Source organism: Trichechus manatus, unplaced genomic scaffold, assembly GCF_000243295.1.
Source record: "Trichechus manatus latirostris isolate Lorelei unplaced genomic scaffold, TriManLat1.0 scaffold00073, whole genome shotgun sequence".
Classification (NCBI taxonomy): Eukaryota; Metazoa; Chordata; class Mammalia; order Sirenia; family Trichechidae; genus Trichechus; species Trichechus manatus.
In genome coordinates this window covers 10,256,224-10,272,995 of record NW_004444009.1, presented here as the reverse complement: position 1 = coordinate 10,272,995, position 16,772 = coordinate 10,256,224, and the positions used below count along the sequence as shown (strand labels likewise).

Here is a 16,772-nt window from a genome sequence, read left to right as displayed (position 1 = left end):
TTATTTGTCTTTTTGTTGTTGAGGTTCTGCAGTATCTTGTAGATTTTAGAGATTAGATGCTGACCAGATTTATTGTAGCCAAAATTTTTTTCCCAGTCTGTAGGCTTTTTACTCTTTTGGTGAAGTCTTTTGATGAGCGTAAGTGTTTGATTTTTAGGAGCTCCCAGTTATCAGTTTCTATTCTGGTGTTTGTGCATTGTTAGTAATGTTTTCTATTCTGTTTATGCCATGTATTAGGGCTCCTAGCATTGTCCTTACTTTTTCTTCCATGATCTTTATCATTTTAGATTTTATATTTAGGTCTTTGATCCATTTTGAGTTAGTTTTTGTGCATAATGTGAGATATGGGTCTTGTTTCATTTTCTTGCAGATGGATATCCAGTTATGCCAGCACCATTTGCTAAAGAGACTGTCTTTTCCCTGGTTTGCTTTGTTTTTAACAAAAAAAAGAAATACTGATAGATTATAGAATGTTGCTCCTCCCCTTCCTTCTTTCTGTCTCCACTTCCCTCTTCTCTATTCAAGTCAGTAAATTAACTTCTTGTTACCAAATGAGCCTGTCAAGGTGAGAATTTTCATTTCCTTGAGCAAGAGTGACATTGTGACCTTGACTAAAAGGTGCCTGAACACTGAAATTCCATCAAAGAGCCAAAAAAAGCATTAGTTTAATTAGACAAGAAAGCTTAGTCATGTATTTCCTGACCCCTTACCCCTCCTATCCCTAAAAACTAAGGCATAAAATAACAGCTCTGCACTTACCAGGACATTGTATTCCCAAATCATCCTCCAGAAGTCCAGAAGAGTTGTAGGCAAAGGACCCTGGGTAGCAATATAAGCCTTGGGTCCATAAACTCCCTAAAGAGAGACAGAAATTACATACGATGACTACAAATAGTATCTTATTCTTGCCTCATGCTTTTCCCCTATTTTTTAGGTACCTAGAGAAATATGAATTGCTTTTCTTTCCTTTCAGTGTACCTTAATGAAGTTGGCATTGATGTAGCTGGAATCCTCATCAGAGGTTATCAGGGACAGCTCTACCAGGCTATGATCATCTGTAATAGAAAAGAAAGACACAGTGTCATTAAGCAGTCTTAGAGAGTTTCCTTAAGTTGAGGCCTAACACTGAATAGTGGATGCTTAAAAGTGATGAGTGAGTGAGTAAATGAATGAATGAATGCTCTTTTGCAGCCATAAGGAGTATAACTAACTTGCCAAAGCCATGTTCCAGGATTAAGAACAGCAATGGGTAACGAAGATAGGAATGGTTGAATTTGGGAGAAGGTACAAATTTATAGGGAGAAATGGAACTTACAGGGCAAGATATCCTTGTATCTGTTTTTCTTGATATTCTTGGGCATCTCAGCCACAGCTGTGGGATAGATTTTGTCTGTCTTGTACTTGGTAGATTGCCTTTTCAGCTTCTGTAATAAAATTCCAGGAATAATTAAATCTTCCAAAGGAAAGTAGGTAAGAAGCTATTTTCCAACATTCTACTTCAGCCCTTTTATCATCTTCTGGAACTGGCTCCATTCAGGACACAACCTCAGGGCACAAGGACAGTTCAGTAACATTTGAAGAAGTGAAAAAATTACATTTGCTGCAGCTGAGCCACAAATAGCTAAAACTTAGAGATGAAACTGATGAATATTTTAAAAACCAAATTATCTTCAAAAAACAAGCTAAATGCTCCACCCAAAGAGTCAGATATTAAAAGTTTAATTTTCTTTCTCCACAGCTGCTATTGAGTTCAGTGGTCAAAAGGAAAGTTTAAGTTCCATTAGTTTTTTCACTTCAGATCACTTTTTTTTTTAATGTAAAATGGAGCTTTAGCTGAATAAAATCTCTATATCCAGCAAAATTTCAAAGAATTCAGTTCCAAAATTAGTCACTTTTTAAAAATATGACCCAAACTTTAAGCTCATCCCTTAACCAAACAACAATCTTTAAACAGCATCATATTCTATTGGCCAGGCAGAGTTTAGTTTAATGTGGTTGACCAAGACTCCTCAAGATAGTGAAGTAACTCCTTAAAATTATTCCCACTTGACAGAATTATACTATGAACTAAAATATAGGTCTAAGAAAATGATAGTTTCTCTTTGGCTCCTTTTAGGAATCAGCCTTGCCCTGACTCTTGTTTATCTCCCTTATCATTCAAAGAAACTGTATCTAATAGATCTGATTTTTGTGAACCTCTACTCAATTTGGGAAAGATGAAGGGAAAACATCTATGACAGCCAATAAATATTTGTTGACTTGAACTAAAGAAAATAATTTTCATTATTTAGCCATTATTTAATGGTGAGTTCATCGCATGAAAAGCATTAATTACCTCCTGTGTGCTAGATCCCTCAGCATCTACTCAGTCTTCATTCTCTTTAACTTCCTTCTTGAAATTTTCTCCTCTCTTAGCTCTTATTAGTCTATATTATCTTCTCCTCTTTCTCTCTGACTCCTCCTCCTCATTCTTTCTTACTGGTTCTCTGTCATTTTCTGTCATCTAATTGAGAAATACCCAAAGGTCTAAAGTTACGTCCTCAGCATTCTGCTCTTCTGTTATTATATACTTTTACTCAGAGATACCATATACTCTCACTGAAGGCAGACGACAAGTGTTTGTTGACTTATTTAACTAATTTAAATTTAGTTATAATTCTAACCCCTATTGGGTAACTCTCAAATATCTGTATCAAACTTTGATTACTAAGTCCCAACCATGTCCCAGATATTTCCACTTGAATATGTTACTACAATCTCAAACTCAGCACATTTAAAAGTAAAATCATCATTAATTATTTGATATGTTAATGCTACTATGTTTCTCCCAGGCAACCATACTCTAGAAACTGAGAATCTCCTTTAGTTTCCCGTTCCCACAATTCTCACCTCTAATTCAGTCAGCAAGACCTACTGATTTTTCTCACTGCATATCTTGCTTCCTTCCCATGCTCACTACAGATACCTTAGTTTCAATCCCTTTGTCTTAAAACTTGAACTATCATTGTTGCTTCTTAACTCCATACTTTTCTGTCTTTTCCCATTCAGATCCATTGGGCATCATTATGCTAAATTAATCTTACTAAAATACTGCTTTCATTATCTCTCCCTGCTCAAAACAACTGCACTGTATCCCCCTTGCCACTAGGAAAAAGTTCAAACTCCTTAGCCAGGTACTTGAGGCTCTCCCCAAGCTAACTTTCCCATATTTCCCACTGTCCTTTAATTATGAAGCTTCTAAAGATGATGTTTAGGTTCTTTCAAGATTGTACAAATTAATGTCCCTGACACTTAAGTGTAGTATCACTTCTTTACAACTATGGCTTTCCTTTTCTTCTCATAAATGAATCCTTGATGCTGCTTTTGCATTTCTTAGCCATGATTATGGTCTATTTTTTTTCACAGGGTGAACTAATGAAGGAAAATAAGGAAATAGAATAAGAACTTCCCACAAGTAACTAGGAACAAGAAAAAATTTTTAAAAGGGGGGTTTGTTATTACTGTTACTTGGTTGCTTTTCTTTCATATAGTACTTTCACATAACTAAAAGGGTGTGTGTTTATCTGTAGGAGTATACTTAAGGAGGCTTAACTAAGTGGTTAAAAAAACCAAAATTGGTGAGCAAAGGAGAACTAAAATATAAGTATCATAACTGAGCGAGAGAGAGAAGAGGTGGTAGAGAATCAAAATTTGATCCAGTAAAACAGCCATATCCATCATTAGGTTTCAAAATTGGCTCAAGATAGCATGGAAACTATCTAAATGACACTTTAAGGCGGGGGAAAAAGAGTTGGAGTTATGAGATGTTTGTTAACGGTGCATTCACAACACAGAGAATTACCAAATACCTATTTCTAATTAAATTTATACTTTCCAGATAATAAACAGATAATTAAATTCTCATAATGACATATTAACATATAGGAACATAAGATTTTTTCAGTTAAGGATGCCAAATGAAACGGACAACTACCACCTGTTATTTGCTAAACTACTAATTCTGGTATGTGTTGCTCCAATGACCATTTATCCTGTTTTTAGGGTTAGATCAGACACAGGCCACCTATTGAAAAGCAAGTATACAGTCAGTTTTTAAATCCTAGTTCCTTGCCATGGTTTGAATTCTCATGGATTTTTGTAATTGGATTTGGGAGGAGAGATGCTGAACTGATATCTGTACAGCATATTTTTACACCAGGATGGATGCAAGTAGGCTAGTTTGGGAATTTAACTGCGGACATGGCTCAGACACATGGAGACTATAAACTATTTCTACTGAAGTTAAACCAATTCTTCGACTCTCCCTACTGTTACGCTGTCTGCTGAAAAGATCCCAAGTCTCAGAATATTTCCTTCTAGAAATCTCCAGAACTGAGCCCAGTGCATACTCTTTGTTACACTGTTTTTATTTATTTTGTTTTGCTTTGCTTGTGGAATTCTTTCCAGGGAAAATGCTGTAGGCAAAGCCCCGTTTGTAAGATACTCCTCAATTAATTTGGTAAAATGTCACAGATAAATGTTGTGTTATGTATAACCTATGCCACCTTCAACAACAGAGCAGGATGGCTTCTCGCCCCTCCCCGCCCCCCTTTCTTTCTACTCCTTTCCTCCTTCTGGAGTCAGACATCTGGTTGGATGACAAAGGGAAATACTCTTTTAGCAAAATATCACACAGGAAATGCCTACAAAATTATTCATTTGGAAAGTATGAAAGAGCTAATTTTTTTTTTTTTTTAATTTAGATACCATACCATGAAGTCAGACCACTGTGAAGCCCTCCCTTTTTAAGTTCCCCTTTTCTACCCTCCAGGCCTTCAGGCTCCATCATCCTAGCTGAGAACAAAACAGGACAGAAGAACTGATAAGCTTTATGCACCAGAAGAGGAGGAACTCTGAGCATAGGAAACAAAAGGGAATAAAAGAGAAAGCAGGGCCATGGGGCTGGATTGGGATGGGGAGGAGGTATAGGAGGTCAAAAGGAGAAGGAATTTCTGTGTCAACCACAAGGCAGGGGATGTGAGTGCTGTAGAGGTGGCACCAGCAAGAGAAATCAGAGGAAGAGTTTCTGAGAAAATAAAGTGAAAGGGCCAGCTCCCCTCGAGGGCCCTGAAATAGGTTGGAATGTAGAACAAGCCAGATTTTGTGTGTATTTGATAAGGTGATAAGATTATTGTTTTGTGGAGTATATTGCCCACTTCCTTTCAAAATAGAAGAGAACTAGGGTCCTGGCAATAAGACTCTAGAAATCAGGACTGATCCTTTTGCATTACTAGTAAATGAATTAAGGTCACTCCCAAAGAGAACAGAAACACATACAAGACCACGGTATCTTTGCCTTGAAGGACCATGTTATTGTATATAAGACATAGCATAAGTTACATTTTACCCATTGCTGTCAAATTGATTCTAACTCATAGCACCCCTATGTGATAGAGTAGAGCTGTCCCATAGGGTTTCCAAGAAGCGGCAGGTGGCTTTGAGTTGCTGACCTTTTGGTTAGCAGCCAAGCACTTAACTACTGTGCTGTCAGGGTTCCGAGTCACATTTTAGAGAGGGAAAAATCAAACTTGGGCCTCCTGTGCTAGGTGGTAGAGATGAGTCAAAGTTGGGTTGTCTTCAGAGCTACTCAAGGTATTCCTCAGTGCCTTACAACTGCTGGTCCGTATTATCTTTTCCAAGCCTCCAGCAGGACAGAGAAAGCATGAGTGCTAAGAAATGGAATTACAAAAGTATATCAGTAGGAATGGAGGACAAGACTAAACTTTCTCTGAGTGTGCACACATTCATCTCCAACTAAGGGAGGCATTCTTAGAGAGGTTGAGTGCCAGTCCAGTAGTGAGATAAGTGGGTAGGTGGGTAGGCAATAGCTAAACTAGGGTGAGTAAACAAGAGGTTCAACTTTAAATACACAAAATGTGAGAAAATGGAAAGAAATGTGTTAAAACATCCTGTAAGTAAATGACAGTGGGGGACTGAATGGTCCCTAGTGAGAGACTGGAGATGGATTTGGGAGAAATCAGTGTTAGAGATGATGTGATGTGGTAGCAGCAAAAAATTGACCTTAAAGTGCACGAAAGTCAAGAAATGCTGATCAGTATGTTCAAGTGATTGGCCGATTCACACTAATGAGTCATTTCAGTTCAACAGATGTTGTGCACTTGTTATGCATGAGTACTGTGCTCAAGCCTCTTGGTTAGTATTGTTACTATAAATAAACACAGAACCAAGACGCATCTAGATCTTCTCTATAGAATCAAGATGTGTAGCCAGGTCTTCTCTGATGAGTCTCCAGAAGTTACTACAGTGCTGTCTGACTTCTGGCGAAGCTTAAGCCAACATTAGCACTTAAACCTGGACTTCAGAACCAGGTATCTTATTTCTGTTAGGGTTCATTGAATCCTTCATACTTAATAAGTATGTCCTCCTATTTGATAAATAAAATACCTTTTCTACAAAAACACCCCACCCCGCAAGAAACAAAGGTGCTAAAATTCACCCTTTTTTTTTTTTTTTTTTGCTTTTTATTGTTTAAATGGAATCCAACAACACTACAGGAAATTTTTAAATATAGACTTTTTAAATAAAGTAATATGTAATTTGACAAAAATTTAGAAAATAGAGAAAAGCAAAAATAATGATAAAGATTACCTATAATCTCACTACCCAGAGTTAACCATTCTTAATATTCTTTTATCTATATGTATATAATAAAAATGAGATCACACTGTATAATGGGTTTTGAAAATTATTCTTTTCACGTATCCATGTGTGTTCTTCTACATTATTTTTAATGGTGGCAGAGTATTCCACCGTATGGGGTGTAACATAAGTTACCTAACCTGTTTCTTTATACTGTTAGACATTAAAGTTTTCAGTCTTCATTATTCTAAACAGTACTGCAATGTGTAGCCAAAATCTATAGACATATCTTTCATTATGTCCTTTGCATGAATTCTTAGGAGTGTTCAAAGACTTGGCCCATTTTATAGGCTTTTGATAGATGTTGTTGTTGGTTGTCATTGAGGCAGTTCCCACTCATGGAGACGCCATTGATACATATTACCCAAGTATACATCAGAAATGGGATACAAATTTTGCCTCCTGAAATGTTGTACCAGCAACATATGAGATTGCATAGTTTTGAACTCTGACCAACACTGTTGCTGTGTGCCTTCTAGTCGATTCTGACTCACAGCAACCCTATAGGACAGAGTAGAACTGCCCCATAGGGTTTCCTAGGCTGTGGTTTTTATGGGAGCCAGCACTGGGATTGTAATATTTTAAATATAGATGCATTGGGTAGGTAAAGTGGTTTAGTGGTATTTCTGTTATTTGTACTTCTATTTGTAATTTCTCCACTCCAAAATATTTTTTAAAAGGAAAAAGTTACACCATAATCAAACTGTCTTATCTACATGAAGCTGTGTTCATATTTCTGTATTCCCTTCTAGTCTTTGTACAAATGCATACAGTTATCTAATTAGCTCATATATGCATATTGCTTACATCATACTACACATCTTGATTCTATAGAGAAGATCCAGATGCAGCTTGGTTCTATGTTTATTTATAGTAACAATACTAACCAAGAGGCTTGAACACAGTACTCAAGCTAAGCTGTTATTTTTCATACACAATTCATACTTTTACACATGCTTTCTCATGAATATGCTTCAACTGCCTGTAATGTAGAAAAGAAAAAGTATATCTAAGAAGCTTTAAACATAAACAAGTGCAGCAAAATGACCAGCATATAACACCCAACGAGCCTTAACCTAAATATAATAAAATAGCTGAAAGGTACATGTCATAAACCACCATCAGCTGCAGTAAAACTCGCTAAAGAGGATTCCTATTCCTTTGTAAATTGTAATCTGTGTGACAAAGGATACCACAATGGAAGAGGATAGTCCTTAAGCTTAGAGGAAGAAAAGTAAGACAGCAAGTGTTTGTTGGTGTGTACCAAGTACTTTCCAGAAGAGTCATGCTAGCCACAGCCTGAGGGTTCAAACATGGAGACAGTGACCTCATACCATCACAGGCCACTAAAATCACCATGCTCATCAAGCATATACGTTTTCCTCCAAAGCAGAGAATATGCTGACCAGCCGATGCAAACTTCCACTCTGTGTGACAGCTCTTTTTTTCCCTGAAAAATTAATAAATTGGCATTCCGGTTTCTGGTGAATTTCTTATGTGTTTCTTTATTGTGAGCCAGTTGTCTGATCTTGATCAACTGTGGGCATACTTTTAAAAAATTGACTATTTAGACAAGCAAAGGTAAAGCCTGGGCGCTGGCCTGTGGTGATCGCAAATAGATAATGCCGCCATAAATGGCTGGTTGACCTCTCTCAATGTCATTCTTATCTCAATACACTCTGTGATCACAACAGTAATTGTATATATTGAGCCTTGACAGAATTCATAAAAATGATTAGAAAAAAAATTAAGACTCAGCTACATGCAACAAAGTGGGTGAATTTTATAAACATAATCTAGAGTGAAAGAAGCTAGACATAAAAGAAAGCATTTAATTTTATTTACAAAAAAGTTCAAAAACTGGTAATATTAATCTCTATTGTTTTAGTGATGCGGAGCTCTGGTGGTGCAGTAGTTAAAAGCTCTGCTGCTAAACAAAATGTCGACAGTTCAAATCCACCAGCCCCTCCTTGGAAACCCTAGGGGGCAGTTCTACTCTGTCCTATAGGGCCACTATGAGTTGAAATCAACTCATCAGCAATGGGTTAATGGTTAATGGTTGTTCAGTGATGGATATGCAGCTATTAAAGCTATGCAGAAAAACAAAGAAATGATTACTGTAAGTATCAGGGTAGTGTTTATCTCTAGTCTGGCTAGTAGGTTGGGGGATGATCAAGAAAGATATGCAGGAGGTTTCTGGGGTGTGGACACTTTTTTTTTCTCGATCTGAGTGTTGCTTTTATAAGTACTGGCTTCATTATTAATTGTTAAAAGGCATATATATATATGTATATATCCATAAAACCCATTCGAGTTGACTTTTTGTGTGTAAATTCTCTTTTACAATTCTTAGAAGTTTAAAAAATTAAAGCTAATGAATAAATTGGAGGCAACAGAGTGGAAGGAGGTAGTAAGAGCACAGGCTCAAAAGTTAGGTAGCTTTATTTCAAATCCAGGGCTACCACTTATGAGCTGTGTGACCTTATTAGGGAAGTTACTTAACCTCTCTGGGCCTCAGTGTTTACTCCGTGCCAAATACCAAGGACACCAGGATAAGCAGAATTAAATATGAGCCTTGCCTTTGTGGAGCTTCAATCTGTTGGGTGATTGGACATTAATCAAATAATTACACGAATGTAAAATTGGAAATGTGGTAAGTGCTACAAAAAAATGACAAATGGTGCTAACGAGAACTTATACTAGGAGATTTAATCTATTCAGTTAGGTCAAGGAAGGCTTCTCTGGGGAAGTGACATCTTCAGTGAGATCTGAAGAATTAGTGTTACATAGGTAAAGGAGAGTGAAGGATGTTCAAGGCAGATGCAATGGCATGTGTGCAAAGGCCCTGTGGCAGAGGAAGCACTGCAAGGATGAAGAACTGAACATGCTGTAAGAATCTGGAGAGGCATGTGAGGACTGGACTATGCAGGACTTATTTTAGCCATTTTAAGAGGTTCTTTAAGAAGTAAATGAGGTTCTGTTTGTGAAGTACGTTAGCACAGAGCCTGAAGCACAGTTCCAAGGGTTAGCTGTCGTGACTGTGGAATTCTGATGAACAGAAAAGTTATACTATAAAAGAAAATGGAGACTGAAAATAATCATGGAAAATTTTCAGACTCAGAAATCAAATTAACATAACAAAGTACTATTTTACACCAATTACATTTTTTAAAAGTTTTGATTTTACCTGATGCAGCGTAAGTATAGAAGTTAAGAGACTTTGGAAATAAACACACCAGTTTCAAACCCCAGCTTTGCCATTTAGTGGGTAAAATGAAGATAATACTTTCTTCTTGGGGTTGTTGTAGAGATGAACTGAGATTATATATGGTAAAGCACTTAGCAGATTGCCTAGCACATGGTAAGGAGTCAATAAATTGTATCTATTATTTTCTTTTACAGTTATTAAGACTAGCAAGGTGGTAGAGAAAATGATAAATTTAGATACTGAAAGTTAGAAAAACTCTTTTAGAAATAAATTTGGCAGTACTTAACCATTTAGAAGGGCCCTGGTAGTGCCATGGTTAAGAGCTCAGCTGTTAACCAAAAGGTCGGCAGTTTGAATCCACCAGCCGCTCTTTGGAAACCCTATGGGGCAGTTCTACTCTGTCCTGTAGCGTAGCTATGAGTCAGAATTGACTCATGGGCATAGAGTTTAAGCATTGAGATGCTAATTCTCTTTGACCCAATAATAACATTTTGGGGGATCTAGCCTCAAGATGTAATCCAAAAGAAGGGAAAAACGACATGGACAAACATATTCATTGCAGTGTTATCAATAATCGTGAAAAATTTGGAACAACCTAAGTGTCCACGGTACAGAAACGATTAAATTATTTGGATGCGTCCTATGTGTCAGGTATTTTATATGCTTATTCTGTTATCTTCACAGTTGTGCAAAGTGAATGTTATTTGTTCCCACTTTTTGATGACTTTGTTCAAAGTCACACAGCTAATGATAGGCAGAACCTAAATTTAAACCCAGATTTATGTGACTACAAAGTTGTTACCAGTACAGATGGTAAAAAAGACTACCTGAATTCAAAACTCAGTTATACTGCTTACTAGCTGTGGACCCTGAGCAAGTCAATTAACCTGTCTGTGCCTCAGTCACCTAATCTATAAAATTGAAATAATAGCAGCACCTTCCTCAATGGATTAAATGAATTGATATATAAAAGTACTCAGAACAGTGTCTGGCACATAGGAAGAGCATGGAAGTATTGGTTATTATTATTATTATTATTTCATTATGCCATGCTGCATCGTTGTTGTTGATAGGTGCCATCCAGTCGATGTCAACCCAGAGTGATCCTATGTGACAGAGTAGAACTGCCCCACAGGGTTTTCTAGGCTGTAATCTTTATAGGAGTCTTTCTCCTGTTGAGCCGTTGAATGGAATCGTACCACCAACCTTTCAGTTAACAGCCGAGCACTTAACTGTTGTGGCACCAGGGCTCCTTAGCCATTAAATATTATAAATATTTTGAATCATCATGGTAGATAATTTTGGTATAATGCTAAGCGAAAATGTGAGAATACAAAATTATATCTATGCTATAATTACAATAATATAAAAAGTATTATATAAATGGACGAGAACTAGAAGATCCACAAAATAAAATTTGTTTTTTGGAATGCTGGTACTGTGATGAATTTATTTATTTTTTAACCTTGCAATAATATTGTTTTATAAGAATAACTACAATAAGGGCTTTTTAAAAGGTACCTTTAAGAAATTTTCAATAATGTGGTTGCATACTGCTGTTTCTGCTATATGAAAACTATATTAACTGGTGATTTACTCTCAGGCTTTGAGGGACTCAGCGTTATTGGCTGAAATGAAGCAAGGCACTGTTGCATAAAGATTAATTTCACAGGCTCTGAATAATACAAATCTGGGTTAAGTTCTATCTCTACAGCTTAACAGCTGAATAAGTTTAGGCCAAATACTCTCAGGGCCTCAGTTTCCTCATCTGTAAGTCAGAGATAATAACTGTAGCTACCTCACAGGGCTTTTATGACTAATAAGAATGAATGTGATGCTTCTTTGACACCTTATCAAAGACTATTGCAATTGTAATTAAATAATAATTAGTTGTTTAATGTTGCCTCTCCAATTAGAAGACATGCTCCACAAAGCAGGAACATTGTATTGTATCCTCATATTTGAATGAATGCATGAAAACCTTATAGGGACATTCAGTGGCAGCTTCATCTAGAGAGATTAAATTTAGTCCTGATACAAGAAGTTCTAAGCATGGTATTGGCTTCAGCTGTCACACAGGGCTGCCACATCTAGTTATGAATATTGTGCTCTGAATAGAGATACCCGGCCAAGGGGGGCTGGGGAGAGTGGGGACTGAAACCTAAGCCCTGGACCTGGAGACGGGGTAGAGGAGGTCACAGGGCCTCCACCTGGAAGCAGAGAAGCCATTTGGTAACTTGCACAAAGGCACTATCCTTCAGACTAGCAGTAGCCATGTGTCACAGCATCAGTTCCCAAACTCCAGAATCATCAAACCCTGGGAGAAATACATTAAGGAATTAAGGTGGGATGTGGGATGTGACCAGCTAGAAAACCCTCCAATTTAATGGTAGTATTTACCTTGCTCAAGCAAGCAGCCTGGCCCCATTCAACACTCCCTCACTCCCCCAAAGCTGCACACTCTGGTATCTCAGATGAACCTTTAGGTGGGGCTGAGGGCAAGACTGTTTTTCCACTGGAGGACATGACTCAGTGAACAGTGAGGTTCCACTTAATCACCACCCCAAAAAAAAGGTCCTTAAAATCAGAAGCTAGAAAATCAAGGAAATGATTAATATAAAAGTCAGGATAGTGATTACCCCTTCAGCAGGGCAGGGTGTAGGTGGGGGTCCTTCTAGGGTCTGACAATGTTCTATTTATTGACTAGGGTGGTAGTTACACTGGGGTTTCTTTGTAATTAGTATACTGTACTTATTTTATGTACTCTTAATGTGTTAGTATATTTCATAATTTCAAACAGAAAAAAGAAGACAAACTATAGAAGGTTTTTTAACGGGAAAAATGATCAGATTTGTATTATTAAAAGATCACTTGAGTGTTGAATGGAAAATTGATCGAAGTGGAGCAAGGCTAGATGCAGAGAAACCAATTAGGAGGCAGCTGCCATAATCTGGGTGAGATATTATAATGATCTGAGAAAAGAAAGGAGCCCTGGTTGTGCAGTGGTTAAAGCACTCAGCAGCTAACCAGAAGGTTGGCAGTTCGAACCCACCAGCCATTCCGCAGGAGAAAGATGTGGCAGTCTTCTTCCATAAAGATTTACGGCCTTGGAAACCCTATGGGGCAGTTCTACTCTATCCTATATTATCGCTTCGAGTCGGAATCAATTTGACGGCATTGGATTTGGTTTAGTTTTTGGAGATAAAAGGTAAAATATTAGGGATATAGTTTACATTATTTAAAAAAAAAAAAACACAACCAGAATAAAACAGAGGCTGCCCTCACTTTTTACCTCTATGCTTTGGGTGCATTTGGCTTAGGAGTTATAGGCCAGGGGCAGGCCCATGTCTAAAGAGACACATGGGCTAGGATGTCCTCCTTCCCTCCTTCCCTCCTTCCCTGGTAACTCTCCCCAGAGGGCTTCAGACTGACTGGCCCATGGCACTGAGAGCGCTTTATTCATGATACCACAATATTACCTGAGTTGAACGGATCTCTATCATAATATTAATCACTCAATCATAATAGCTAAGCACTCAAGTTTTTACAGAGTGTTTTTACATTACTGTGGTGTACCAGAGTGCTAGCTCCATGAGGGCAAAGACTTTTGTTTTGTTGACTGCTGTATCCTCAGTGCCTAGCACTGTGCTTGGTATGTAGTAGGTGCTCTATAAACATTGCTGAATAAATGACCACATTTAATTATTATTGATATTAAATCATCACAACAATCCTGTGAGGATAGGAAAGACGAACCTATTATCCCCATTTTATAAATTCGAAAACAAAGGCTTGGGGAGATTAAGGAACAGGTCAAATAGTCTAGAATTTAGTTGGTAACAGACTCATGATTTAAATCTAGGTTTTGTACGTTAGTTTCCATGTTTTTCCACTTCTTCACCTCTAAAGAGCTAAGGTCTGAAGATATTACAGCTCTGAAACACCAGCTGGAAGTATTCCAAAATACACGATAGGTACTCTCCGATAATCCTACTTAATCTGATGTACTCGGTTATAGGATCAATAAGGCCTATCCAGCTGATCACTGCATCAATAACCACAGTACCCTCAGAGGAGATGCGATGTTCCTCTGGGTTATCAAATCCAGTTGACCTTAGGCTGCCGCATTCTCAATGTTTCTCTCCATTCCCTTCACTTGCTCCTACTCTCCAACCTAGCCTTTTACATCTCCAAGCAAAAGAAGGTTAAGGAAACCCTGTTATTGCAAAAACATGTGTTCTAATATTTTTTCTTCACCAAAAAGAAAAGAAATGAAGCAGCAGGTAATTTTGGTGCTTTAAAAAAAATTTTTGTCATCCAAATGGAATCCCAAAGGAAGGCTAAAAATGTTCATTGAGCCATGAAAAGTTAGTCTTGGTCTCCTTCCTCTTAATAGAAAATAAAAAAAAGCAATTTGAATCATTAACCACAATGCAGATACCTACAGAACTCTGGATGTTCAATTAATATTAGTATTTATACAACTGGAAGTATGTATGTCTTCTGTAGGATTCCTATTTATTCCTATAGTTTGTCTTCTTTTTTCTGTTTGAAATTATGAAATATACTAACACATTAAGAGTACATAAAATAAGTACAGTATACTAATTACAAAGAAACCCCAGTGCAACTACCACCCTAGTCAATAAATAGAACATTGTCAGACCCTAGAAGGACCCCCACCTACACCCTGCCAAAAAATAGCAAGCAAAATATCGAAGTCAGTATTTTGGAGAGAATAACTTACATACAAACTGCTCAGGGAAGTCAAACTTTTAGGTTGCCTTCCTTCCCTCCTGCCCCCTCTGAGGTCTAATATTCATTTTAATCCAAGAGCAATTTGGTCTAGGAGAGCTGGACCATCAGAGTAAGCTAAACAGTCTGTGTAACTACCCTGAGAGTGTTACACACAGGACTCACCAGAAATTCATTGGCAAACTCCTCTTTCTTAATTTTCTTATCTTGGGCCTCATGCAGGAACTTCTGCAGAATTTCTCTTTGGTCCATGCTGCAGAGCAAGAGAGACAGTCTATGAATAGTGTGAATAAGCTGAGGGGGGGCATGTCAAATGTGTGTCATGGCCGAGACACCACCAAGAAGCCACTGCCACTACCTGAGCAGAGTGTGCTGAAGGCTGTGGTTTACTGACTTCATCACAAGCCCTAGAGGAAATTAGTGCGTAACCAGCCTCTGTGGTCACACAACAAAGCCATCATCTCACTGCAGGGCCCTAGCGCCTTCATTTTCAACAAAGGAACCTGGTTACAATTTAAGTTTTCAATAAATAAGAGGCTAACCAGAACATAACTTAGCTCTGAGACTGTTCACTCTGCCTTTAAGCAAAATTCACCTCTCTCTTCTTGCTTCCCAATGAAAAGGCAGAGTTACAGCTCTCATGGCTGGTTTCTGCCTCTCCCCATCTCTCCAGCGAGCACAAAGGCCCAGTTGACACCTCCTGTTTCCTCAAGTTCCAAATGACCTCTGCTTCAGTTGGGCCCAGAAAGAGAGACAGATACTGCTTGGAGTTGCTAAACTTTGGGGGGCACTCTTTTCCCAGAGGTTTCTTGCCAGTGTGATCGGTGGCAAAATTCTGTTCATCAGAGAAAGCATTTTTATTCAGAGTTTTTATTCTTAAGTACCCCATAGACCTCAAACTGTCTTTGGGATGAAGCAAAGTCAGCTGCTTCTGACAGTCTATACCTCTCTCAGGGCTGGGGAAGTGCTGACCTCCGTTAAGGGAAGTGTGGGTTACAGGACCTCCCCCACCCCGAAGAGCTTTTTGAGCTTCGGTTGGATATAAAGACTGAAAGTAATGGCCAATATACGATCTGGAGCACAGTGGCCCCCAGAGGAGCACTGCCCCAGCAATGGCATACTATCCCGCATTTGTAAGGCTGATTTACCGTGAGGGAACAGAAAGAAAGCAAAAACAACCACCTTGCTGACAGCAGGATAACTTTCAGGAGTGGAGAGCCTGTTTCTAGAGAAGACATTTCTACTCTGCAGCCAATGTCCTGGAAAAGGCCTTTGTTTCAGGAAGCCATGCTGTGCATGTGGCAGTTAAGCCCTGTCTGACAGGAAAGCTGTTCCAGAAAAAGCTTCTGCATCTTAGTTTGCATACGTTTTTTTCCTCAGTGGGTACAAATCTGTCCAAGAGTGTCTAAATAAGTGTGAGAACACCCAGAAATCAGCATATCATCTCTGTTTGGAAGTAGAAGTTCAGTGAAGAATATGTTAACATTAGTTGCAAATAATCCTGAAGAAAACTGGGAAATGTATCATTAGGACTTCCTTATGTAAGATATTAGCAGTCCTTTCAGTTTTGCAACATTATTTAAACTCCCTTTAGGAAATTGTGATTCTTAGTAAGCTACTTCCATTTTATTGAGTCCTGCAATAGGAAAAGGAAAGGTCATTGAAATATATTGGTTATAGGCAACTTGAAGCCAATATTCCAACTAAAGAATTTCAATACAATCCACTTAAAGTAAAATGAACCGTAGCGGTTCAGCAGTATTTGTTTGGCATAGAATCATGTTTCTAAAATTAACCCCATCTAGCCTTAAAGGAGAGTTTCTTGCTGCTCTGAGCAATGCAGTGTTTGATTCGGTTATTCTACAACATATAAAATATAGGAAAAGGTTTACATTTTAAAAGAAGATACAGAATTTCAAGTTCACAATAACTATAAGCATGTAAAAGTATATACTGTACGTAGTTAAACAGAAACTAAAAATGGCAAAAAATCAATTGTGTGTGTGCTGGGATTAAGGATGATTTTAAAATTTTTTCTTTTATTATACCACTTTTTAAATTAAAAAAAAAACACAAAAATCCATTAATTCATTCAACAAATTTATTGAGT

At 37.9% G+C, this 16,772-nt stretch overlaps 1 protein-coding gene across 4 annotated transcripts in view; it reads right to left on the bottom strand.

Annotated features, from left to right (window-relative positions):
• PTPN22 (protein tyrosine phosphatase non-receptor type 22) overlaps positions 1–16,146 on the bottom strand; it is a 56,422-nt gene extending 40,276 nt beyond the window's left edge. For 2 of the 4 annotated variants that reach the window (XM_004380386.2, XM_023734904.1), the window contains exons 1-5: positions 15,845–16,146; positions 14,828–14,915; positions 1,316–1,424; positions 979–1,055; positions 760–855 (exon numbers count right to left, since the gene is read on the bottom strand). In XM_004380386.2, coding sequence (XP_004380443.2) covers positions 760–855; positions 979–1,055; positions 1,316–1,424; positions 14,828–14,915; positions 15,845–15,900 — 426 coding nt within the window. In that variant the 5' untranslated portion in view covers positions 15,901–16,146. Of the gene's footprint in view, positions 1–759; positions 856–978; positions 1,056–1,315; positions 1,425–14,827; positions 14,916–15,020; positions 15,127–15,844 lie in introns of those variants that run through there. The other 2 variants (XM_023734906.1, XM_023734905.1) reach the window with 2 other exon arrangements.
• Between the last annotated feature and the right edge of the window lie 626 nt (positions 16,147–16,772).